Genomic DNA, 20,139 nt, shown 5'->3' on the forward strand with positions numbered 1-20,139 from the left:
AGAGGAGTGTCTCTTTTCCTCCACTGATTACAGCCTCTGTCAGCTAAAGCCAGCCTTTGTGAATCACATCAGTACTTAGAGTCAGGAAGCACTGCATAACATTGAAACAACACTTGGTAGAGCCAATGCTTCTTTTAATATTTTAACAGGTATTTTTGATAGAAAAACAATGATAATTCTGTGAAAAAAAAACTGAGAGGTTTTTGCAGAGGAAAAAGTGCAGGAGTTGTATGTAACTAATGGTATATTTGTACTTGGAGCTAGCTTCTGAGAGCTGTGAATCTTATAAGTATACACTGATATTTTCAGGGACTGAATTAGCATTCCTCAATAAGATCACTCATCAGGACTACTTGTGTGCATAAGAGCTGCAAGGTTTCTGGATAGCATTTGTATAAAAACAGGAATGTTCCTGAAGTGCTGTAAATGGAGCTGCTTTAATTGTCTATCCAAGTCTTGCATCTGATGACAGTAGCTGAATGAAATGACACTTGTGTGCAATCAGTTGCATGTCTGAGCTTGAATGCTTAATGCAGAAGGTTAAGCTCAGTTTCACCAAGACCAAGCAATGACTGATTTTCCTACACAGAGTAATCAAGACCTTGCCTCTAACCAGCACTCCTGGATTGTGGCTGGAATAATTTGATTCCTACTAAATCATCACCCTTGATGTTGTGAAAATAGGAATAGTAAAGGGCTGACAGATCCTTGTCGTCATCAAATTCCAAGCCAGGAGCAGCTTCTCTGTCTCATTTTTGGCACCATTTCTCTCTTGCCTGAAGGACAATATTGCATAGCTTCAGTTTTGTGGCTTTCCAAGGTTACTGGTGCACCTGCTGAATCACCCATCCTGTTACATATTTCTTACTGGGGAAAGTGGATAGATGTCTGCTTCTTCCCTGCTTTCAGTTCTGTTCCATTAGATTCTCCCATCACCATCAAAGGACGAATATCTGCACTACCATACAGGCAGAAATTGGATCAAATGAAGGGGTAGAAAATAGCCCATCATTATGTAAACCTGTCCCCAACAATGAAAATACCCATAAGAGAAACTGTACTGATTTCCTCTCAATGATCAGCAGCAAAAGAGTTAATAATTTCACTTCTGATTTTTTTTTTTGTAGGTCTACCAGTCTTTTAACCACCATGTGTGCCTGAACCACTAGAAAATGGAAAACATTGACACTGCAAAGACTCCTTAGAGCTGGGAGTTGAAAGTCATTGCAGAAAAAAAAGAGAGAAGCTCATACCACATTAAGGGTTATTGACAAGAGAGAAAACATAACTTGGGACCCTCTGCAAACTTAGGTAATGCCCTGTTTCAGGCCACACAATAAATTTCTTTTAACAATAAGTAGTATAATTCTTTACTTTTATATTTAAAAAAAACTTTATTGTACAGAAACTGATGCGGATCCTCAGGAAATCATTGGTTTGAACCACAGTACTGAGCAGTGCTTTCATTCAGCTGCTGTCTTCTGGGACTGGTAGACAAACCAGCCCCAGGACCTCCTCCAGCCCTGGTACATGCAGTTCTCCTCAGCTTCCCCTGCAGATCTTCCCTCTGGCATTTGTTACTTTCCTCAGAACACATCCCGTTCTTCTCTCCGTGGCATGACAGACCTGAACAGAAAACTTTCTAAGGTTAGTTCCAAGTACTTTGAAGACAAGCTGTTGTATCTCTCTGCCATGCAAATGTGTTAACCCCAGAAGACCTAGCCCAAAAACTTCACCCGATTTCAAGACAGAAACTCTCAGTGACTCCCAGGTACTGTAGTTATCATTGTCCACCCAGACAGGTATGAAAAACTAACAACAAAAGTAGGTTTTTCTGCATTTCTTTAGACTTCATCAGGCTGTCCAACTTATTTCTTGACACCAATTGTATTGCAGGTCATATTCTTATCAACAGATCACTTTTTTTTTTGACTCTTGGTGTCTCATTCTTGCCTTGTAGCCAATTTTCCACACAATAAATCCACCTTAGACCATCTCTTCCCTTAATACTCATCTCCTCCAAATCACGAGACAAATTCTAAGGTGCTTCCTCATTTGATTTGCTGGAGTAGAACTTATTTGTGGGGTATGGAGTGAGTAAGAGTGAAGTAAGGATATTTGCAATTTAACCTAGTATCTGTGCATTTCATTAATCCTTCCTCCATCAACCACTTAACCTTTATGGGCGTTCTTATTGCCTCTCATTGTATTGATTTCTGTCCATTTCTCCAATTTAGTGAGATCATGCAGTATTTTAAACCTGTCTTCCACTGCATAACTAGGTTTAGCTGAGGGGCAATTGACATCAATTTAAAGAATGAAAAATTAAGCTGAATATCCAGGCAAAACTTCCTAATGGTGAGATCTACTAGAATGCATCGCTATCTCTCTGTGGGATTGGTGGCCGTTCCATTAGCATGTACATTAAAACCACACCAAAGGAATATAAGATTATAGATCGGACAGAACAACCCTGAAGTAGGAGGGAAAAGACGAGCTGCAAAGCTTTGCAGCTTTCCTCCTATGGTCACATCATTCTGGGCTTGCCACCCACCAGTTCTCTGAGGATGTGCTGATCCTGCAACATCAACTAATTACGGGGATGGAACCTATGTGGTGTTCCCTCCAATACTACTGCAATCTCTGTGGTGGTGGTGGGAGTGCCGTGGTAGCTATGAGACTTTCTCAAGGCCCATGGAACAGTTCTCTCACCCCTCTTTACTACCTCCTGGCAAGCTGTGGGAACAAACATTTCAGTAAGATCTGTTGCGATAAGAAAGGGTCATGGTTTTACACTAGAAGAGGGTAGATTTAAATTAGATATAAGGAAGAAATGCTTGATTTTGAGGGGGGTGCAACACTGCAGGTTCCCAGAGAGGTGATGGATGCTCCATTCCTGGAAACATTTAGTGCAGGACTGGGAAGGGCTCTGAGCAACATGGCCCAGTTGAAGTTGTCCCTGCTCTCTTCGGAGGGGTTGGACTAGATGACTTTGAAAGGTCCCTTCCACCCCAAACTGTTCTGTGATTCTAGGAAGAAAGCCAGGGCACTCTACAAACCCTTGAGCTAGGTAGCAGAGCCCATGATGGTGATGTGTTCTGGAAGGCTCATCTCTCCCCAGTCTGGAAGTAGCCAGGATAAGACAACACACGTGAGATCATAAAGTTGTCATCTACCCCACAATATCACTTTGGCACAGTCTTTTTCAATGGCATTCATCAGTTCTGTTACCATCCTTCACTTCTTAAAGAAATTACTATCTGATTAACTTTCCTAGCACAATGTTTGAAAACTGATTGCAGAAAGAAGCTGGGTTTGGTGAGGCACAGATCAGATACAGGAGAATAAAGACTTCTGCTTAAAATACACTGCTGACTCTTAGGTTTGGAAGAGAGCAGTCTGAGCAGAAACAAGTGAGTTCTTTATGCATCTGGATGAAATAGTTTAATTGCAGGGATAGCCAGAAAGAAAGTTCCTCCTCTCCACCTTTAATGGAGAGGTTCTCTCATTTACAAGGGGAAAAAAAAAGAAGCCTATTTTCATCTGAAGTTGTTACTACCAGCAACCACTTTTTATTAAAAGAGGAGTTCTGTCAGCTCCTGAAAAATGGAAACATCTTTTTCAGCAACAAAACTCAATATATTTATCTCAAAAGCCAAGTAGGCTGGAATGCATTTTGTTTGGTGGAGGAGGCAACCTTTTTTCTTTCATGTTCTTGAAATTCATCTGCCATGAATAAGCAGATTTTGTTAAAAAATTAAATTTCCCTCTAAGAAAATTTTGAAAGAAACATTTCCACCAGCTCTGCTCAGTTAGCAGCAGGAAAAAAATGGCTTAGAAATGGCTCAATTTCACAGCTGCTCCCCTGAATTTTTCTGAGAGCTGAGAGAGCAAGGAGAAGATTTGCCAATTTCTGATTTTCCCTTAAGAAAGAAATTAGCAGATTATTGTGTAGCAATGGGGATGTTCATGGGACAAAGGGCTGACTGCAGACTCCACACTGGTCAAGAAGAAGAGAAATAATTTTCTCCATGGCAGGAGACTCAGGCTACAAATTTGTCAGATAACGAGTAGCCAGAGGCTGATACAAAAGACTAATTCTCTTAGTAAAACCCTTGGAGAGTTTCCCAATATGAGTCCAAGACTGGCAAGCTGCTGGAAGAGACGGGAAGAAAATGCAGCCATCTCATGAGGACACTGCCTCTGGATTTCTTCATTGTGTTTTCTCTATACGGCACTTTTTGTAATTCCCTCTGGCTAGAACCATTGAAATGAAACTTATTGATTGAAATTTTGATCCTATTGATTTTACACATGAGATTTGTGCGAATATGAAAGAGCAGGAACTGCTCTGTAACTGCACCCATCTCCATTTATTCCCTACTGAAGACATGCTGTAGGCTTGCTTGTCCATCTCAGTCCCCTGAGCTTCCAGAAATAAATTACCCAAAATTCAATATACTGCACCTTCTCACAAATGTGTAGTAGAATACACTGAGTTACCTTTTGCTTTCTTTTGTCTGCTTTTCTTTCACACCCCCTCTTTACTTCGTTAACCACACGTTCTGTTTTTCCCTTTTGTTTCAGAGGTCAGAAGGGATAATGGGAAGAGCATGTTCTGCGAGGAAGAAGGGATGGGAAACAGGACTGGGAGGAGATGATGGTTGCCTGGAAGGAAAGTGCCTGTGACTTCATGCTTAAAATACTCTAAGTGCTATTAGAAATTATATTTTTACCCCTAAGGAAATGGTCCTGGATACGGGATCTGGTGAACTCAGGACAGCAGGTAAGATGATCACAGAGGAGGCAGTGATCAGAGGTCCCAAGTGGAAAACCCACGCAGTGTAAGCACATGGTCACCCACACCCAACAGCACAAACAGCAGCCCCCTGCCTTCCCTGAGGCCTGTGGGGCAGCCCTGCATTTCCTTCCCACAGCACAGGGATGTTCCTGTCAAGCCTCCTGTAGCTGGGTGCTTTTTGGTAGAGAGGTGGAGTGGCTTTTAGCGGCAAAATCAGCAGCCTCAGCATTCACATCTACTTCTGAACAACCAAACCTCCCTTTGCAGATTTCTTGTGTACTGAAATGGTGGGTGTCCTTTCCATGGATCAGGTAGCAATCCTTGATTATCCTCATTTTAGTTTGATGCATTTTACCTCGCTGTGCTCAATACTTCTTTCCTCTCTAGATCTTTTTATAGCTAGATTGTCACATATCAATCAATGTTATGGATTAAAGTTGAGTATATTGTACTTGTCTTGGCCTGTAGGAAAGCATTTTAAACAAAGTTCTATTTACTTTATTTTCCTTGTTGACACTTGTTTTCTTCTCTCTTTTCCATCCTTTTGAAATGGCAAAACCTGCCAGGAAACTTGTGGGACTTTAATTCACTAGAATTCTTAAATCACTGTTAGATGTCATGGAATGGTTATGAAAAGAAGGCAGGTCATCTGGTGAAGTCTGTGACCACACTGCAACACAAAAAACCCAAACCATCTGTTAATTACACTGATGGAAAACATAATCCAACATGGTGGTGAAACCTGATGCTTTGCAAGAAGCATGTAAACGATTCACGTTGCAAGAGTCGATCAAAGTGCCTGAGCTGTGAGGAGCTCCCAAAGGGCTCCTTGCAGGTCAGGTCACAAACACAGCACTGTGGGCTGGGGGCAGGCACAGGGTGTGGGTGCAGGAGCTGTGGGGGACCCTCAGGGCAGCCAGGGCTCCCACAGTGCCCGGGGCAGTGCCCAGGGGAGCCCAGTGCCCACGTACACACACTGCTGTCACAGCCCGAGCACTCAGCTCTGCGCTGCCGGGCCAGACCACAGAACCGTGGGATGGCCTGAGATGGAAGTGACCCACGAGGATCATCGAGTCCAACTCCTAGCCCTAGATGAACAGGGGCTGATGACGTCCTAGAACAGGACATCCCCAAGAGTCACACCATGTCCCTGAGAGCCTTGACAAAATGCTTATTGAAATGCTTCAGGCTTGGTGCTGTAATCACTGCCCTGGGGAGCTCCAGTGCTCAAGCACGCTCTGGGTGAAGAACCTTTTCCTAATATCCAACCTAATTCCCCCCCCGGCACAACTCCAGCCGTTCCCTCGGGTCCTGTCACAGCAAGGAGAGATCGGTGCTGCCGATCCACTGCCCCTCCCGAGGAAGGGATGAGCTCTGCCCTCAATCTCTTCTCCAGGCGGAACAAGCCAAGTGCCCTCAGCCGCTCCTCGTACGGCTTCCCCTTTAGACCCTTCACCTAGGCAGACCTCAGCTCTGAGTCACCGGGAACGGGGGGGCAGCAGCCCAAGCAACGGCGTCTCCCTTCCGGGGAAAGGTGCCGGAGCCCGGGGCGAGGGGACGGGCACCGGGGCCGCGACCTCCGCCCGTGCAGCGCGGGCGGCCCCGCCGCGGGCAGCGGGAGCGGGCGCGGGCCGGGTGGGGCGGCCCCGAGCATGCGCGAGCCGCGCGCGTCACGGGCGAGGCCGGCGGGAGCGCGCAGCCCGGCGCGCCCCCGCGCTCCCTCCTCCCTCCCTCCCTCCCTCCCGCCCGCCCGCCCGCCGCCGCTCCCGCGCCTCCATTCGGCTCCGCCGCCGCCCGCCGAGGAGGGGACAGCGACAGTCGGGAGCACGGGAGAGGGACGCACCCTCCCCCGCCGCCAACCCGCTTCCTCCTCCTTCTTCTCCTCCACCTCCTCCCCCGCCTCCGCCTCCGCCTCCCGGCCGGGAAGAGCTCGCCGTGCCCGCTGCAGCCCCGCTGGATGCACTGAGCGCTCGGGCGCGGGGAGAGAGGGGCAGGAGGGAGCCGGGAGCCCCGCCGCGGAGGCGCTGCGCTACCCGGAGCCTCACGGCCATTTGCTTTAATTCTTTTATTGCCCCCCGGCCGCCTCCTCCTCTCTGCCCGCGGGAGCCAGCCGAGGCGGCGGGGGCTGCATCCCCCCTCCCCCCCTTTTTTTTTTTAATTTTTTTTTTTTTTTAAATTTTCATCGCCGCCATGGGATGTACCCTGAGTGCTGAGGAAAGAGCCGCCCTGGAGCGGAGCAAGGCCATCGAGAAGAACCTGAAGGAGGACGGGATCAGCGCGGCCAAAGACGTGAAACTACTCTTGCTCGGTGAGAACCCGCCGGTTCCCCCATCGCCCCCCTCCTCCTCCTCCTCTTCCCCCGCGCTTATCCCACCTCATCTCTCTTCCAACAGGAGCCGGAGAGTCGGGAAAAAGCACCATCGTGAAGCAAATGAAGTAAGTCCCGCGGGGGGAGCGAGTGAGCGGCGGTGCGGGGCGGGAGAGCGGGGCGGGGGCTCGCGGAGGTGAGCGAGGGCCGCGGGCGCCATGTTTACCTGAGGGGACCGCGCAGGCACAGCGCGGCGGGGCCGCCGCCGCTCCCGGCGCTGTCCAGGGCCCGCTGGTGCTGAAGCGTCGCCCCGCGGCCTCGCCCCCGGCGGCGGTGGAGGGAGGCCGGCAGCCCACCTTCCCCCTCGGCGCAGATGTCCCCGTGAAGCCAACCGCTGTCAGTTAAGCTTAATGTCGGGGTGTTATCTGCCGGCTCTGCGGATTTAAACCAAGGCTCCCTATCACTGAAAGCCCCTTTTATTGAGCTTGTACCTTCTTCTTTTAATTAATGAACGACGAGCTTGGCCACTCATCTCATTCAAACATCTCCTGCTCTGGGATCCGAGTCTCCCTACGGTACTCGGCGCTGCTCCTCGCTGGGGCTTCCCACACCCTCTTTCTGTGTTTAATTAGATATAAGCGTGTAATAAACAGCAGTGAAAAGCCCCACTGCAAGGTCTCTTCCAAGCATCCCCGTGGCTCGTGTAAATGCACCCCGTAGGAAAGCAGGTGCAGGGAAGGCTGATAAAGGTGGAGGTACACTCGTGGTGCGACTATTCTCCCCCACCCATTTTTTTTCAAAAATTAAAATACAATTAAATATCCCGTCCTCCCACCGCTACAAACATGACGGGCTGATTGGAGGCGGGCGCCATCACGGAACGAGCCTGGGCGCTGGTTCAGTGTCTGGATTTCAGCTGGGAGCGGTTGCCGCTTTGCGATGCTGGTGGTTGCAGAGAGATCTGTGTCTGGGAGGGGCCCCCCCGGGACCGGGGTTGCTTAGCGAGGGGAAGAGGCTCAGAGATGGGTGTGGATGGGACGCGGGGAGCGGGGTGCAGGTCCCGGCGCGGGGATCCGGGGCTGCGCGGGCCGACGGGCGGGTCCCGGCGCGGCGTTCAGGCGGTTCGCGCTGGACAGCGCCCGGCGGGGGCTGAACCGGCGGCGGCGGGGCACCTCCGGCACCGCGCTCGGCCGCCTCCGGAGGGGCCGGGGAGAAGCGTAAGGGGCTCCGGAATAAGCAAAGGGGCCCGTGCCCCTCGCAAGCTGCAGCTCTGAGCTCCCGTAGCCGGCCCGGGTGTGCGTGAGCGTGTGTGTGAGTGTGCGTGAGTGTGTGTGAGTGTGCGTGAGTGTGTGTGTGTGTGAGAGTGTGCCTGTGTAAGTGTGTGTGAGTGTGTGTGTGTGTGTGTGTGAGTGTGTGTGTGTGTGTGTGTGTGAGTGTGTGTGTGTGTATGAGTGTTTGTGTGTGTATGTGAATGTGGGTGTGCATGTGCGTGTGCATGTGCGTGCACCACGGGGGCAGATCTGGGCCTTCAGCCCAGCTCCCCTCCAGGCAGGGTGGCTTAGCGGGTGACCTGGATATTTCTGTATCAACTCCGTGGCCGCTGTGCCCACCCCTCGGGGGTTCAATGAAACCATCATCCCCGCCTGAGGCAATGCTTTTCCCAAGGCACTGCGGGGCTGGGAGGTCTCACTGTGAGGAGAATCGCCTCCAGTGCACAGTGGTGTCCGTGGCTTTCCCCACTGATGTTTGTGTACCCTACTTCTGTAGAGGCTCTGATTATCCCCTTTCAGTGTTTGAAAGAGGGCTTTTCCCCCTTTCACCCTCACAGTTTGATTTGGGTCTGGGGTGGGGTAGGGTCTGATTTGCTCTTGTTTGTGTGCAGAAGGTGGATCAGGAGACATGTCACTGCAGATGAACACCAATAAATTATTTAATCTCTAGGAATTGCTTCTGCAGAAGCATGCCAGAATGGCGGGTGATGGGTTTTGGTTAAAGGGAGAGGCTGTGGGAACTACAACAGCAGAGTGCACACATAGAGCCCATAGGCAGGAGGGCAGGCAGTGACCACACTGGCTACACAATAAGCCTATAATTACTCTTGTTTTCCAAAGAGCAGAGCTCTTGTTTTTTGAAGCAAATCATATCAAGATAATAACCTGTTTGTTGGACTAGATTGGTATATTGAGGACGGAAATATACCCATTTTATATATATATATATACATGCATTTCATTACAACTACTCAAAGTAAGACATGCTAGGCTTGCAGCTTTGTACCTAATACGAAAATGTCAAGGAAGCTGCTATGGTGGATGGGCTTGTACTGTTGGAAATTGGGAGGCATCTGTGAGTGTGGAAACTCCAGTGAAGTGTGTGGAGGCTGGGGTGGGGACAGTGGTGTTGCTATGAGCACGGCAGCAGCATCTGGAGAGAGCCACGCAGCCATGGGCGCCAGGGAGAGCGATGTGCAGGGAACAACGCGGGGAAACTAACATTGCTGAAAATTAATTTAAATATAATGTAGGCATTAGCATTTCACCTGGTCAAGCTCCATTAGACAGCCTTGCTGAGAACCTAATGAATTCTTAATAAAGATTAAATCGCATGTTCATTAGATTTTGATGAAAGAGTGCTATTTTTTTAATACTGTATTATTGGTGTGCTTCTAGATAATAAATCTCATCCTCATGAATGGCTGAAGCAGCTTCACACTTGGGTATTGCCTTGAAAACAAGCACAGGAATCTACAGACAGATTGGAGAATGCTAAGACAAAGGAACAGAGAGCAGACATTGTTACATAGGACTAGAAGAGGTTACACACTGCCCAGTTAATCCTTGAAATGTTAGATATCAGAAGCAGAAGTAGAAATTGAAGTAATTTGAGAGTGTAGCCAGGATGTAGATAAGGATTTGTAAATGTAATTCAGGATTTTTTAGTGATATATTTGGAGATACCTTTTAGCTGGTGACTGGGGGGTTATCGAGCAAAAAAAGAGGTACTGGTGAATGACAGAGACTGGAGTCTGGAATGTACATCTCAAACAGTGGCAACACAGGCTAGGAATGACACTTTTCTTAGCACTCATGGTTGTTTTGACACCCTTCAGCCTTGCACTTTGACTACTCCACCTTGGCTGATTAATTTTGCCATATTTTTTCACAACCAGTTTTTTCACAGCAGTCCAGATACTTTTACCCATGCCTCAAAATGAAGGGTCAGAGCCAAGCTAGTCAGAGGAACAGTTCTGAAAGGCACGGTTGTGCCATGCAAGCCAATGAGACTCCGGAGTGTGCCACAGCATTCAGAATCAGGCTGTGTCCAGATTCTGTTTTCACTCAGCCTAATCTAAAAACCATCTGTAACCAAGCAAAGCTGGGGCTTTCCTTTAAAATCCAAGCTAGAAGGTGAGAGTTACTGGACAAGAGAAATTACTCTTCCACTCACACCACCCTATCTCAGTAAATTAATGATGTAGGAGTATAGTGGATGTTAACATTTTTTAGATCTTACCTATTCAAATAAATGTCGAGCATGTGCAGAATTTGGAACTTATAATATTCTTTTCTGGAATACCTGGATTGCAGCATGAAATTGGGACTGATGTTATTCTAAGATACTTTTGTGGGGACTTAAAACTCGAGTGAATATGCTTGTTCATCAAAAGCCCCAGCAGAGCAGAACGCTGAGCATATCTCCATCTCTTACTGTTTCACAGGACACTTAAATCCGTGCAACGATCCAGTGGTGAGCAGGGTTGGACTGCTCGGGTGGGGACACCATCCACTGCCATCAGCACACAGCTTCCAGGGAATTCAGTGTTTAATTGTGCTTACTCAGAGAGGCTGAGTTAGCTGGCATGGCTCCAAAAACAAGGTCCTGCCACCTACTCAGCAGCCACCGTTCTGGTTGGTGAGCCAGGGCAACATTTCACCTTCCCAAACGAGGGGTTAGCAATAGGTGTGGCATTCCAGAGGAGACGTGGCTTTACCTGGTCACAGGAAAAATCTTGTGGCTTGGGTTTTGGTTTTGGATTTTGCTTTTGCAGAAGCAGCAGCTTCTGTCCCCTGCTGAGCTGGGCACAGAGAGCTGGGTCCAGCTCCCTTTCACAAGATGCCAGTGCTTCCAGCACTGCATGTCCTCGAGAGCAGCGATGTGCCTCTTCACCAGAAGTGCTGGCAGTAACTCAGTTGATAGGCTTCTCTGCTGTGCCAGTCATTTTCACAAAATGTTTTTTGTGTTAAGTATGAGAAGGATGGAAATATACAATCAGGAGAAAAATACACTAGTGTACAGTGTGTTTATCTTGAAATATCTACTATCTTCTCCCCAACAGCCATCAGTCCCAACAGCCGGCTGATATATTGTTCTGACCTTTTTCAAAAAGCCCCTCAAAACAGCCCCAGGTTCTACTTGCTCTCTATGTAACCAAATTACTTATAATCTAATGAACTTCTTCAGTGAGAAGCAATCCCCGCCCACTGGTTTTACAGCAATTTGATGCCAAATGCCATTGAAATGAAATGATGTGTTGTGAACACCCACATCAGTGCTCTTTGCTGCATGTCTGTGTCTCAAATCCATAGTGATTTCACACTTGCAGCCCCTTCCCCCAGGAATACTTCACCCCTCAGGGGCTAACAGCACAGATTCTGCCTCTGCAGCATCTTCTCAGGGACAGGGCTGCAAACTGTGTCTTCATGGTCTGTCCCACTCCCCAGCACAGCTCTTCTGCCCTCTGGCACTGGGTGCACAGCCCCACTCTGCTCTGCTTCCATCTGGGATCGTGGTATGAGCTGGCAACCCAGAGGCATGGACCTCACTAGAGCACCAGGTCAGGCTGAGCTATCCTCCTCCTTGTCTCCTGGTGTTTTCCAGGATTTCTATGATTTAAAGCCCAAAGTAGGGCAGCGACAGGCTGCACCTGGGCAGTATTTGAGCTGGGTTTCAATAAGCAGGGGAAAGAGCTGCAGCCTAAGCAGGGAAAGAGCTGCAGCCTTCCCAATGAAATTGTGTCATTCTCCCAAGGCCTGCCCCAGCACACTCTGCCATGTGTGTGGATTTGGCACCGTGCGTGTGGCACACGGACCCCAGCAGGAAGGAGGCTCTGGTGGGGCTGTTTTGGCAGTGGAACCTGCAGTGAAAGCAGTAGCAAACTGCCTCCTGGGGCAGCTCTGGCATGCTGGGATGGCAGCTGGGCAGTGCATTGCCCACCCTGAGCAAGGCAGGATCTCCTGCCAGGGTGTCAGAGATCATCCCAGTGGAGGCTACTATAGGAGAGGGCACTCCCCTCAGAGCAACTTTTTTCCCCACCTTCACAGATGCTTTCTTGCATCTCTGGATGCTGTGGGTGTCATGTTCCACACTTTGCAGTGGTACAGCACAGGGAGATTGCCCCTGAAACAGACAAGAATAAGAGCTGGAAACAGAGGAGAGTAAGGCTGTTCACTGTGGCTTGTAGTTGCAAAGGGTAATCGTGTTTTCAGCATTTATTTCCTTCCTCTTGGATTTTTAATTGTGCCAAAACATTAACAACCATAGTTCCTTCTTTTATATTTAAGGTTCTTGTTATTAGACTGAGAGACATTTCAGAGAAAAGCAATAACAATGTTAGGAGGCAAGATAAAATACATTTTGGGTTTGTGTTTTTTCTTTTTCCTTGACAGTTCTTAATTTGTTTCTTGTTTTAGGGACTCATAAAAGTAAAAATATCTTTCAGTGACAACAGTGAGCTGCATAGCTTCTCCTCTTCCAACCCAGTTTTAAAACCTTAAAAGAAATTGGCCTGTCATATTCTGACATGACACATCTAGTCCTGTTGGAAATGTTTTAGCAATCTAATGAGATGAAAGCAGTTGTTTTAATGAGCTCAGAAGAAAGAGACTAATCTGCTGCACAAATGTAACCAGGGATCTGTTTTGTTTTATGGCTTGGCTAACCCAGAGGTTGTAAGAGACATTAGATTGACAAATGAATTAGGTAACAAATTAAAGAAGGTTGTGGTTTTCCTCTTCAGTCTGTCCTTTCCTATTTGTCTGGCATACAACTTCATACCTGATGTGAGTTCTCCAGAGTGCTTACCTGAGGAATATAGGGACGATAATCAAAATGGGTGAAGAATGAAAAAGAGACAAATAATGGAGGTCAAGGCATGGTGTTGGCTCTTCTGTTTGGTCTGGTCAAGAGAAAGAGTGAAATGAAGAAGTGCTTCACTGATGGCCAAGACAGAAGCAGGTTGTTGGAGAGTAAGAGCAGTCACATACGCAGTGACTCACATACGCAAAATTACCTCGTTTTCTTCAGTCCCCTTTCAGAGTTACAGCCTGCTTCTGCAAGTGTCAAGCTCCCATGGTTTCTCCTGGATCTGCAGGATACAAAATCACAAATGAGTGTTGAAGCTGATGGATATGCAGCCAGAAATCATGATGCAAGTGCAGGGTCCAAGAGCTCAGTTTTGCAAACTCCTGCTCAGATAGTGAAGAAGGCAGAAAGCTTTTCCAATGAAGCAGCAGCCGTACACAGTGCACAGACAGCCCCATCCTCTACACTCTGAAGTCCATGGTTACACCCTGACTGCAACTGAGTGTGAAAGATGGGATTTGGTCCTTTATTCATTACGTTGGTTTAAAGAGGAGCTCCAGCAGGTGAGAATTGCCAAAACCTCAAATTCAAGTGGCCAGGGTGTTTAGGAGTCTAGTCCCTTTTCCTGGTGCTATTGCAAATCTCCTGGTATTTGGGGGTTTGTGTAGAGTGTGAAATTATTTCTGTGGAGCCTGGACTCACATGATGACTGGATCAGTTCTGGTTTCAGGTGGTCTTTGCTTAAATGTGTATTTTGTTTTTGAAAGAAAACTTCCAGCTCTCCTCACTTCAGAGAAAAGTTAAAAAATAAATTACCTTATTCTGAGTACTCAAGAATTGAGTATTCCCAAAATGAAGGTGAGGAAACCAAATACATCTCAAGTGCTTGGTTACTTTTGAAGCCTGATACCTTTTAGCATTGGTGATATTGAAACCAGCAACCCCACTTATTTCAAATCAATTTGAATGCTACTGACCCCAAATCCTCTCTTTGAGCTCACTGGACTTTGGGCCAAGTTCTTCCTACACTGAAGATGATAATCTGTTCAGTCTGTAGGTTTGATGAGATGTGATGAATTTCAAATGTTTGTGTGACACTTGGTGGGATACTGGATGTTGCTAAGTTTCATTCACAAAACCAAAACCAGGAAACTAAAGGATCTAGAAGGCATTGGCACATTAAACCTACAGCCATTTCTCTTGCCTTGAATTTTTTTTTCTTTTATTCATAGAGGGAAACACTAATGATTTGTGCCACATATTTTCTAATGCTGAAGAAATGCTCTGCCTAATGTAAAAATCCCCCATAACCATTAATTGAATCATTCTCATTTTATTTTTAAGACCATTAAGGAAAATTACAGATGTAAGGGAGGTTGGAGGATTACAGTCCTGATTATAAGATGCTCTTAAGAATCTGCCTAAAATCAGAAAAGGCAAAAGGCTGAAAAATGTTACTGAGTAACACAAAGCAAAGGAACTGATGGTTTTCTAGTGCTGAGAAAAAAAGGAGAAAAAAAAATTTAATCCAAGACTCAATCATTGTGTACTTACTGCGATATTAAAATAAAACTCTTGATGGAGGCATTTCTTAACTTAGCAATATAATTCTTACTGTCCCCAGCTTTCACGTTAATTGAGAAAGAACTGAGGAATGCCCTCAGAAGGGAGCCCAGGAAACTGTGTAGTGCTAATATCACGCCTGTTTTCCAATTGCTAATCAATAAAATTTTTGACATTGAAAGGGAAGGACTGGCAGAGCTGGAATTACTTGTTTTTCTTTATTCTTGGGCATGTTCTGCTTTACTTGGTCACCAAAAATGATTTCAGTTCATCAGCAAGCCTTTTATCTGAGTATAACATCTGTAAGCTTAAAACAAAGGAGCTGGAATACACCAGCTTGAAGGAGAGACAAGAGGGATGGGTAGTGGAGCTACTGGGAGCAGGTTTCAGCAGAAGCAGGATCCAATGCAGGTAGGAAATAAAGGGTTTGATAACAAGGAAAGGGATTTTCTTTTCTTTGGCATGTGTCAGGCTACGTAGTGTAGGAATGGGGAGATCTGTGTTTTCACTGGGAGGCCATGAGGGATGTCTTCAGTTGAGTGGTTCAGCAGCCTTTCACTTGTCCAAGAGAAAAATTCCTCTTTAGAGAATTCAGACCAGACCCCAGTCTTACACCTTGGCAGGGAGGCTGGCAATGGACATTTTGTCTCTGTGCACGTCCCTCCTCTGAAACATAACCCCCCAAGTGCTTAAAACAGTCTGAAAAGCAGAGCAGTGACTCATGCTTTGAGATTCCAGCAACTTCAGACTTGTATTAAATTCTCTTGTCTACAAGAGCATAATCAACAGCAACTTGTACACACCATAACAGTCTGGTACAAGACTTGGAGTATTTCTGCCTCAGCTGGAAATCATTACAGAAGAGAATAAGATGAGAATGGCCTCTATTGAGGAAAATATCACTTAAATTATAAAAATGTGTACTACCTTCTAGCAGAATTGGGTGGTTTATCCTCACCCTCTTAGAGCTGATTGGAGCTAGTAGCTCCAGTTTTAAGGCATTAAATAAAAGTGTATAGGAAAGGCTAAGTGCACAAAATGGACATTAAGCAGAATTATCTAGGTAACAAATGAGAAGTTTTATAGGTGGATTTCTAGAGCTGTGGCGTGTGCTATCTAACAGTGATATAGAGATGTTTCCCCACTGCCAGTATAGTGCTCCTTATTTATTCCATCTGGACCTTGCTATAATCCAGCTCCTGCCTTTATAGCAGAGGGAGAATATCTCATTTTGATGTCTTGCAGTGAAATAGTCCCATGTATACATTTATGGAGGAATTTTGTGTGGAACTGGTGCAGACCAGCTCTGGGTCTCTCCAAAATTCATGGTGAGATCTTAAAAATTACTTCCAGGGCACCACAATGTGGATCTGCATGCCCTAATTTCAGACTGCAGTAGCTAAGGCTATGTGAATTTGTCATCCTCTCCTGTGCTTCTAAATGGTTGGCATGGCAGGGTATGTGCTCCTCCACAGCATGAAGGTTTCTGCTCAGCTTCATCCACAGGAGAGAAATACCATCCTCATAATGACTTTTAAATGTAACACAATCAGCTTGGCTTCTTAAGTAGTACAGAACTGAGTATTTGATTCAGTGCATATTGGGAATCTGTTTTTATTTACTCACAGCCTCTTTACATCTATAAGCAATGTGAAAGGGTGTTGCAGCAGGGGTGGTTACAGGGTAGTTTAGCTTGTTGCAAATAAACCAGCTCTTTCCACTTGCCGAGGAGAGCTCTTACTACAGTGCCCTTGGAAGAATAAGAAATCAATCACTCATTGCCAGACTGGTGCACCGATGCCCAGGTGATAGATGCTCCTTCCCAAGGTTAGGTGGGGACCCCATCTCACATCTTGTAAGTTCTAATATGGGCAGATTGGTATCATTGGAATATCTGTATCACCACAGACACTGCAGAGCCTTTATCATCACATTTTGTCAGTAACACCAGCACAAATCATTGGGATGAAAGAAAATTGTCATGATGAACATACACCTCAGAAAGTCATCATAGTGTTCATTAATCACCAGTCACTCTTCGGTGATTAATTATTTAGCCAAATTGGAAAAAAAATTCCACATGAATAAGGAGTTGTTTACTTAATAAAGCAGAAAGCTCCTAGAAGCATGCCCTTGTTTTCCTCAATTTAGCGGTATGATAAATTTATATCCTCCTGCTTTTACAGCTCAGGAAAAAAGCCACGGTGCTGTATCAACTTGTTGCTGTTGGTTTCTGTCCAGCCAGTTCTTCAACAGGAAACCTGATGCTGCTCAGTGTGTACATTTAAGATGTTTGAATGATAGATACATGAGCTGATGGTCATGGTCTGTTATCTGCATCTCTCTGCGTGCCCTGAGCCCTTGTGAAACACTGGTAAGGAGGAACGGGAGAGTGCAGTGCCAAATCCCAGCTCCAGGGTTGGCATCTGTGATCAAACAAATAGGTGAGGCCTTCTGGCATAAATAGATACACAGTATACAGGATTAAATTTAAATTCTGGTTTTGTTCACTACTCCTTCATGGTCTTTAAAATAGGTTTTGGAGTTTCCAGTAAAAATTTGGAAAAAAGTTCTTACAAAGTGTCCAGAACAATGATACAAACCCAGCCAAAGTGGTGAATTTAAATTCTAAAGTCACTGTATAAATATACTGAGATTTTTAAAATAACCAAGATCATCACATTTTTAGTGGCTCCATCACTAACTTGGGCACACACTGGTGCAGCACAGAGCCTGTCTGAAGCTCTCAGACACATCCTGCTCAATCTGTTCTCCTGGAGAATCCTCCTCATTCAGCAGAACGATTGTCTGGATCCTCCTGAAGACTCACTCCGTGCTTAACTCTCCGCTGTCGGTTTTCAGCAGCCCCGCAGCTGTGTGAAGACCGCACAGCTCAGCACTGCTGCACTGAGGCCATGGGACTTACAGGGCTTCCAAATTAGAGCTGCAACTAATCTGTATGTGATTAAGTTTAGGAGGTAGCTCACGTTTCATTCATGCTCAGACCCCAAACCCCAGAACAACTGAGTTTTCTAATACACATCAGCACATCAACATCAATGGGGCTGAACAGAACTGGGTTAACACCTGAGCCTTGCTGAAGACCACATAATTTCTGCTTGTGCTGATTGCCACCCAGTTTTAGTGCCACTCTGTGTATCTAACCATTGTCCAAATGTTATTCTGTTTCTTACTCCTTTTGGAAAATAAAAGATCAGGGGAAAAAAAAGATTCTTGTGTTGTGGGCTTTTACCTGCCACATGCATTTCGCTTTTGCCACAGGAGCTCTCAGGTACCAGCTTTCAAATTTATTTCAGTTACAGTTCTTTGCCATGTTTCTTGTTTAAGGAGAAGGAAAAAACACTGGTTTTAGGAAAAGCAGGTTTAATTGTAGCATTTTATATGTATTTAATGACTTCGAGAAATTAGGTTGTGTGAAATCATCTGGAATTAAATCTTCCTTTCCCCCCCCTACTTAGTGCTCACAAAGCAGCATCTGAAATGTCATGTTCTGTTTTGGATCTCCTAAATCAAGGGGTGAATCACTGATAAACTGGGCCCTCCAAGGTATTTGGGCTGGTGCACAGGTCGAGTAAAGGGAGGCTGAGGGAGTTGAAGAAGAGAAAGCTGAGGAAGACTATGCTGCTCCTTTCCACCACTCAAAGAGGGCAAGAGATAATGTGAAGCCAGACTCTTCTTAGAGATACACAGTGAAAGATCAGAGGCAACATAGAAGCATTTCATGGAAATGTATATAAGGAAAAAATGCTTCATGGGGAGGTTGATGCAAAAGTGGAACTGGACCCAGGAAAGGGGAGAGTCATCATCCCTGAAGATTTTCAAAACTCAACAGGACAAGGACCTGTGCAACCTGGTCTACATGAGATGGTAGCTCTGCTCTAGACAGGGACCTCTACCCCAAGTTATTCAATGATTCTATTACGAGAAAATCCAAATTAGTCTTCTTACTCAGTGTTCCTAATGGCAATGTTGACTTAAAGATTTACCTCTGCAAGTGGAAACCAGAAGGACAGTACTAGCACAGCACTAGCAAAATTTTCCCTGAGAGTGCATAAAAAGCCAGGCTTAGCTGGGACTGTTTGGTTATCTTTCCTAATTCCCCTTCTCACCACTTTGGTTTGTTCCTTTGCTTCTGAGTGTTGTCTTCTTAGATTTATTCCATACAGCATTTTACTGGCAGTCTTCTGAAATCCTAAACTGGGGTTTGACTAACATCTCGTTTTGTTGGTGATGTCTGTCCCTACGAGCTGTGGTGGTATGGTGGCACTTGTATGGTGATATATGGCAGTGCAGTGAACCAGACTGTGGCATTGATATGAGTTAACATAACTCAAAAAAATATCCCAAAAACTCAGAAAGAAATGTCTGTCAAATGCTCCCTTAAGGCAGCAATGTACTGAAGGTTGAGATGTGGGCTTATATTGAAGGATTCAGTCACTCCTGGCTAGTTCTGTGTGCTAGGGCTTAATTTTTGAGGGTAAATCAGTCACATTCAAGATTGAAAAGCAATTTCTAAGTTCTTCTTTGCCTTTAGCCATTTAAATGATGGGTGTTTTTTCCCAAACCAGCCTTATTTTCTCTATGAGTTCTTGTAAAAGAAATGCAAATCTCTTACTGGCTTGAAATTTCTGTGTTGTTTAAATAAATGTTCTGTGATGCATAACGCAGTGAAAAGGAAAGTGCAGCCATTTGTTGCTGTTTCACTGTATTTAGACCATCTTTCATGCTTCTAGAGGTCAAATCCATTTAATCTGGTTATGCTATTTCAATCACATTTACATTTTTAATGCAAAACTCAGGTTTGCTTCACACTACAATGATCACTCTGGTTTTGTAACAAGCTTTAGTCGTCTTGGGCTTTGGAGACTTCTCTCTTCTATTTTCCCTCAGCCTTAGACACAGTCTTTGTCATTTATAAGGTAACTTTCCCTCTTGAGGTGCCAAAATGTTACAGAATCCTGATTACAGGAGTGCTGAACAATATTTTCAAATTCCATGTTACTGGGAGCAAATTTTGAAATCTGACGTTGATGTGATTACCCTAACCTTGGTATTCAGTGTGGTTTTCATAGGTCACTGATGCCTTTTAAAGGGAGATACAGAATTGCATCTTCACCCATCTCCCATTCAGACAGTGAGCTACCCCAGTGCTCTTCCAGCCTCACAAGGGCTCACCAGTTCACAGCTTCATTAGGACACCTTTTGTGCTCTTCCTGTAAATAAACCAGGGTAGAAAGTCTTCCTTGTGAAAGATATTTGTGACATTCATAGCTTCTCAAAAGCTCCAGAAGGAACCTGCCCTATCCCTTCCCTCTGTAAGTTTTGTGTTTCCTCTTTTCCTTATGAGAAGGCTTTCCACTTAAAC

The 20,139-nt window shown here is 45.7% G+C and overlaps 1 protein-coding gene and 1 long non-coding RNA gene across 3 annotated transcripts in view; one reads left to right on the plus strand and one right to left on the minus strand.

The window, feature by feature from the left end:
- Positions 1–1,387: 1,387 nt before the first annotated feature.
- LOC128812706 (uncharacterized) lies at positions 1,388–6,422 on the minus strand. Its single transcript, XR_008438797.1, has 4 exons — positions 6,268–6,422; positions 5,299–5,471; positions 4,504–4,668; positions 1,388–1,626 (listed from the first exon to the last, which is right to left on the minus strand). It is a non-coding gene; the product is annotated as an uncharacterized LOC128812706 (long non-coding RNA).
- A 152-nt stretch (positions 6,423–6,574) lies between these two features.
- The window catches only part of GNAO1 (G protein subunit alpha o1), a 141,806-nt gene continuing 128,241 nt past the window's right edge, over positions 6,575–20,139 (plus strand). Inside the window, exons 1-2 of one of the 2 annotated variants that reach the window (XM_053987267.1) lie at positions 6,575–7,109; positions 7,195–7,237. In XM_053987267.1, the coding sequence (XP_053843242.1) occupies positions 6,992–7,109; positions 7,195–7,237 (161 nt within the window). In that variant the 5' untranslated portion in view covers positions 6,575–6,991. The remainder of the gene's footprint in view (positions 7,110–7,194; positions 7,238–20,139) is intronic. The other variant, XM_053987268.1, reaches the window with a different exon arrangement.

Source organism: Vidua macroura, chromosome 11 (genome assembly GCF_024509145.1).
Source record: "Vidua macroura isolate BioBank_ID:100142 chromosome 11, ASM2450914v1, whole genome shotgun sequence".
Classification (NCBI taxonomy): domain Eukaryota; kingdom Metazoa; phylum Chordata; class Aves; order Passeriformes; family Viduidae; genus Vidua; species Vidua macroura.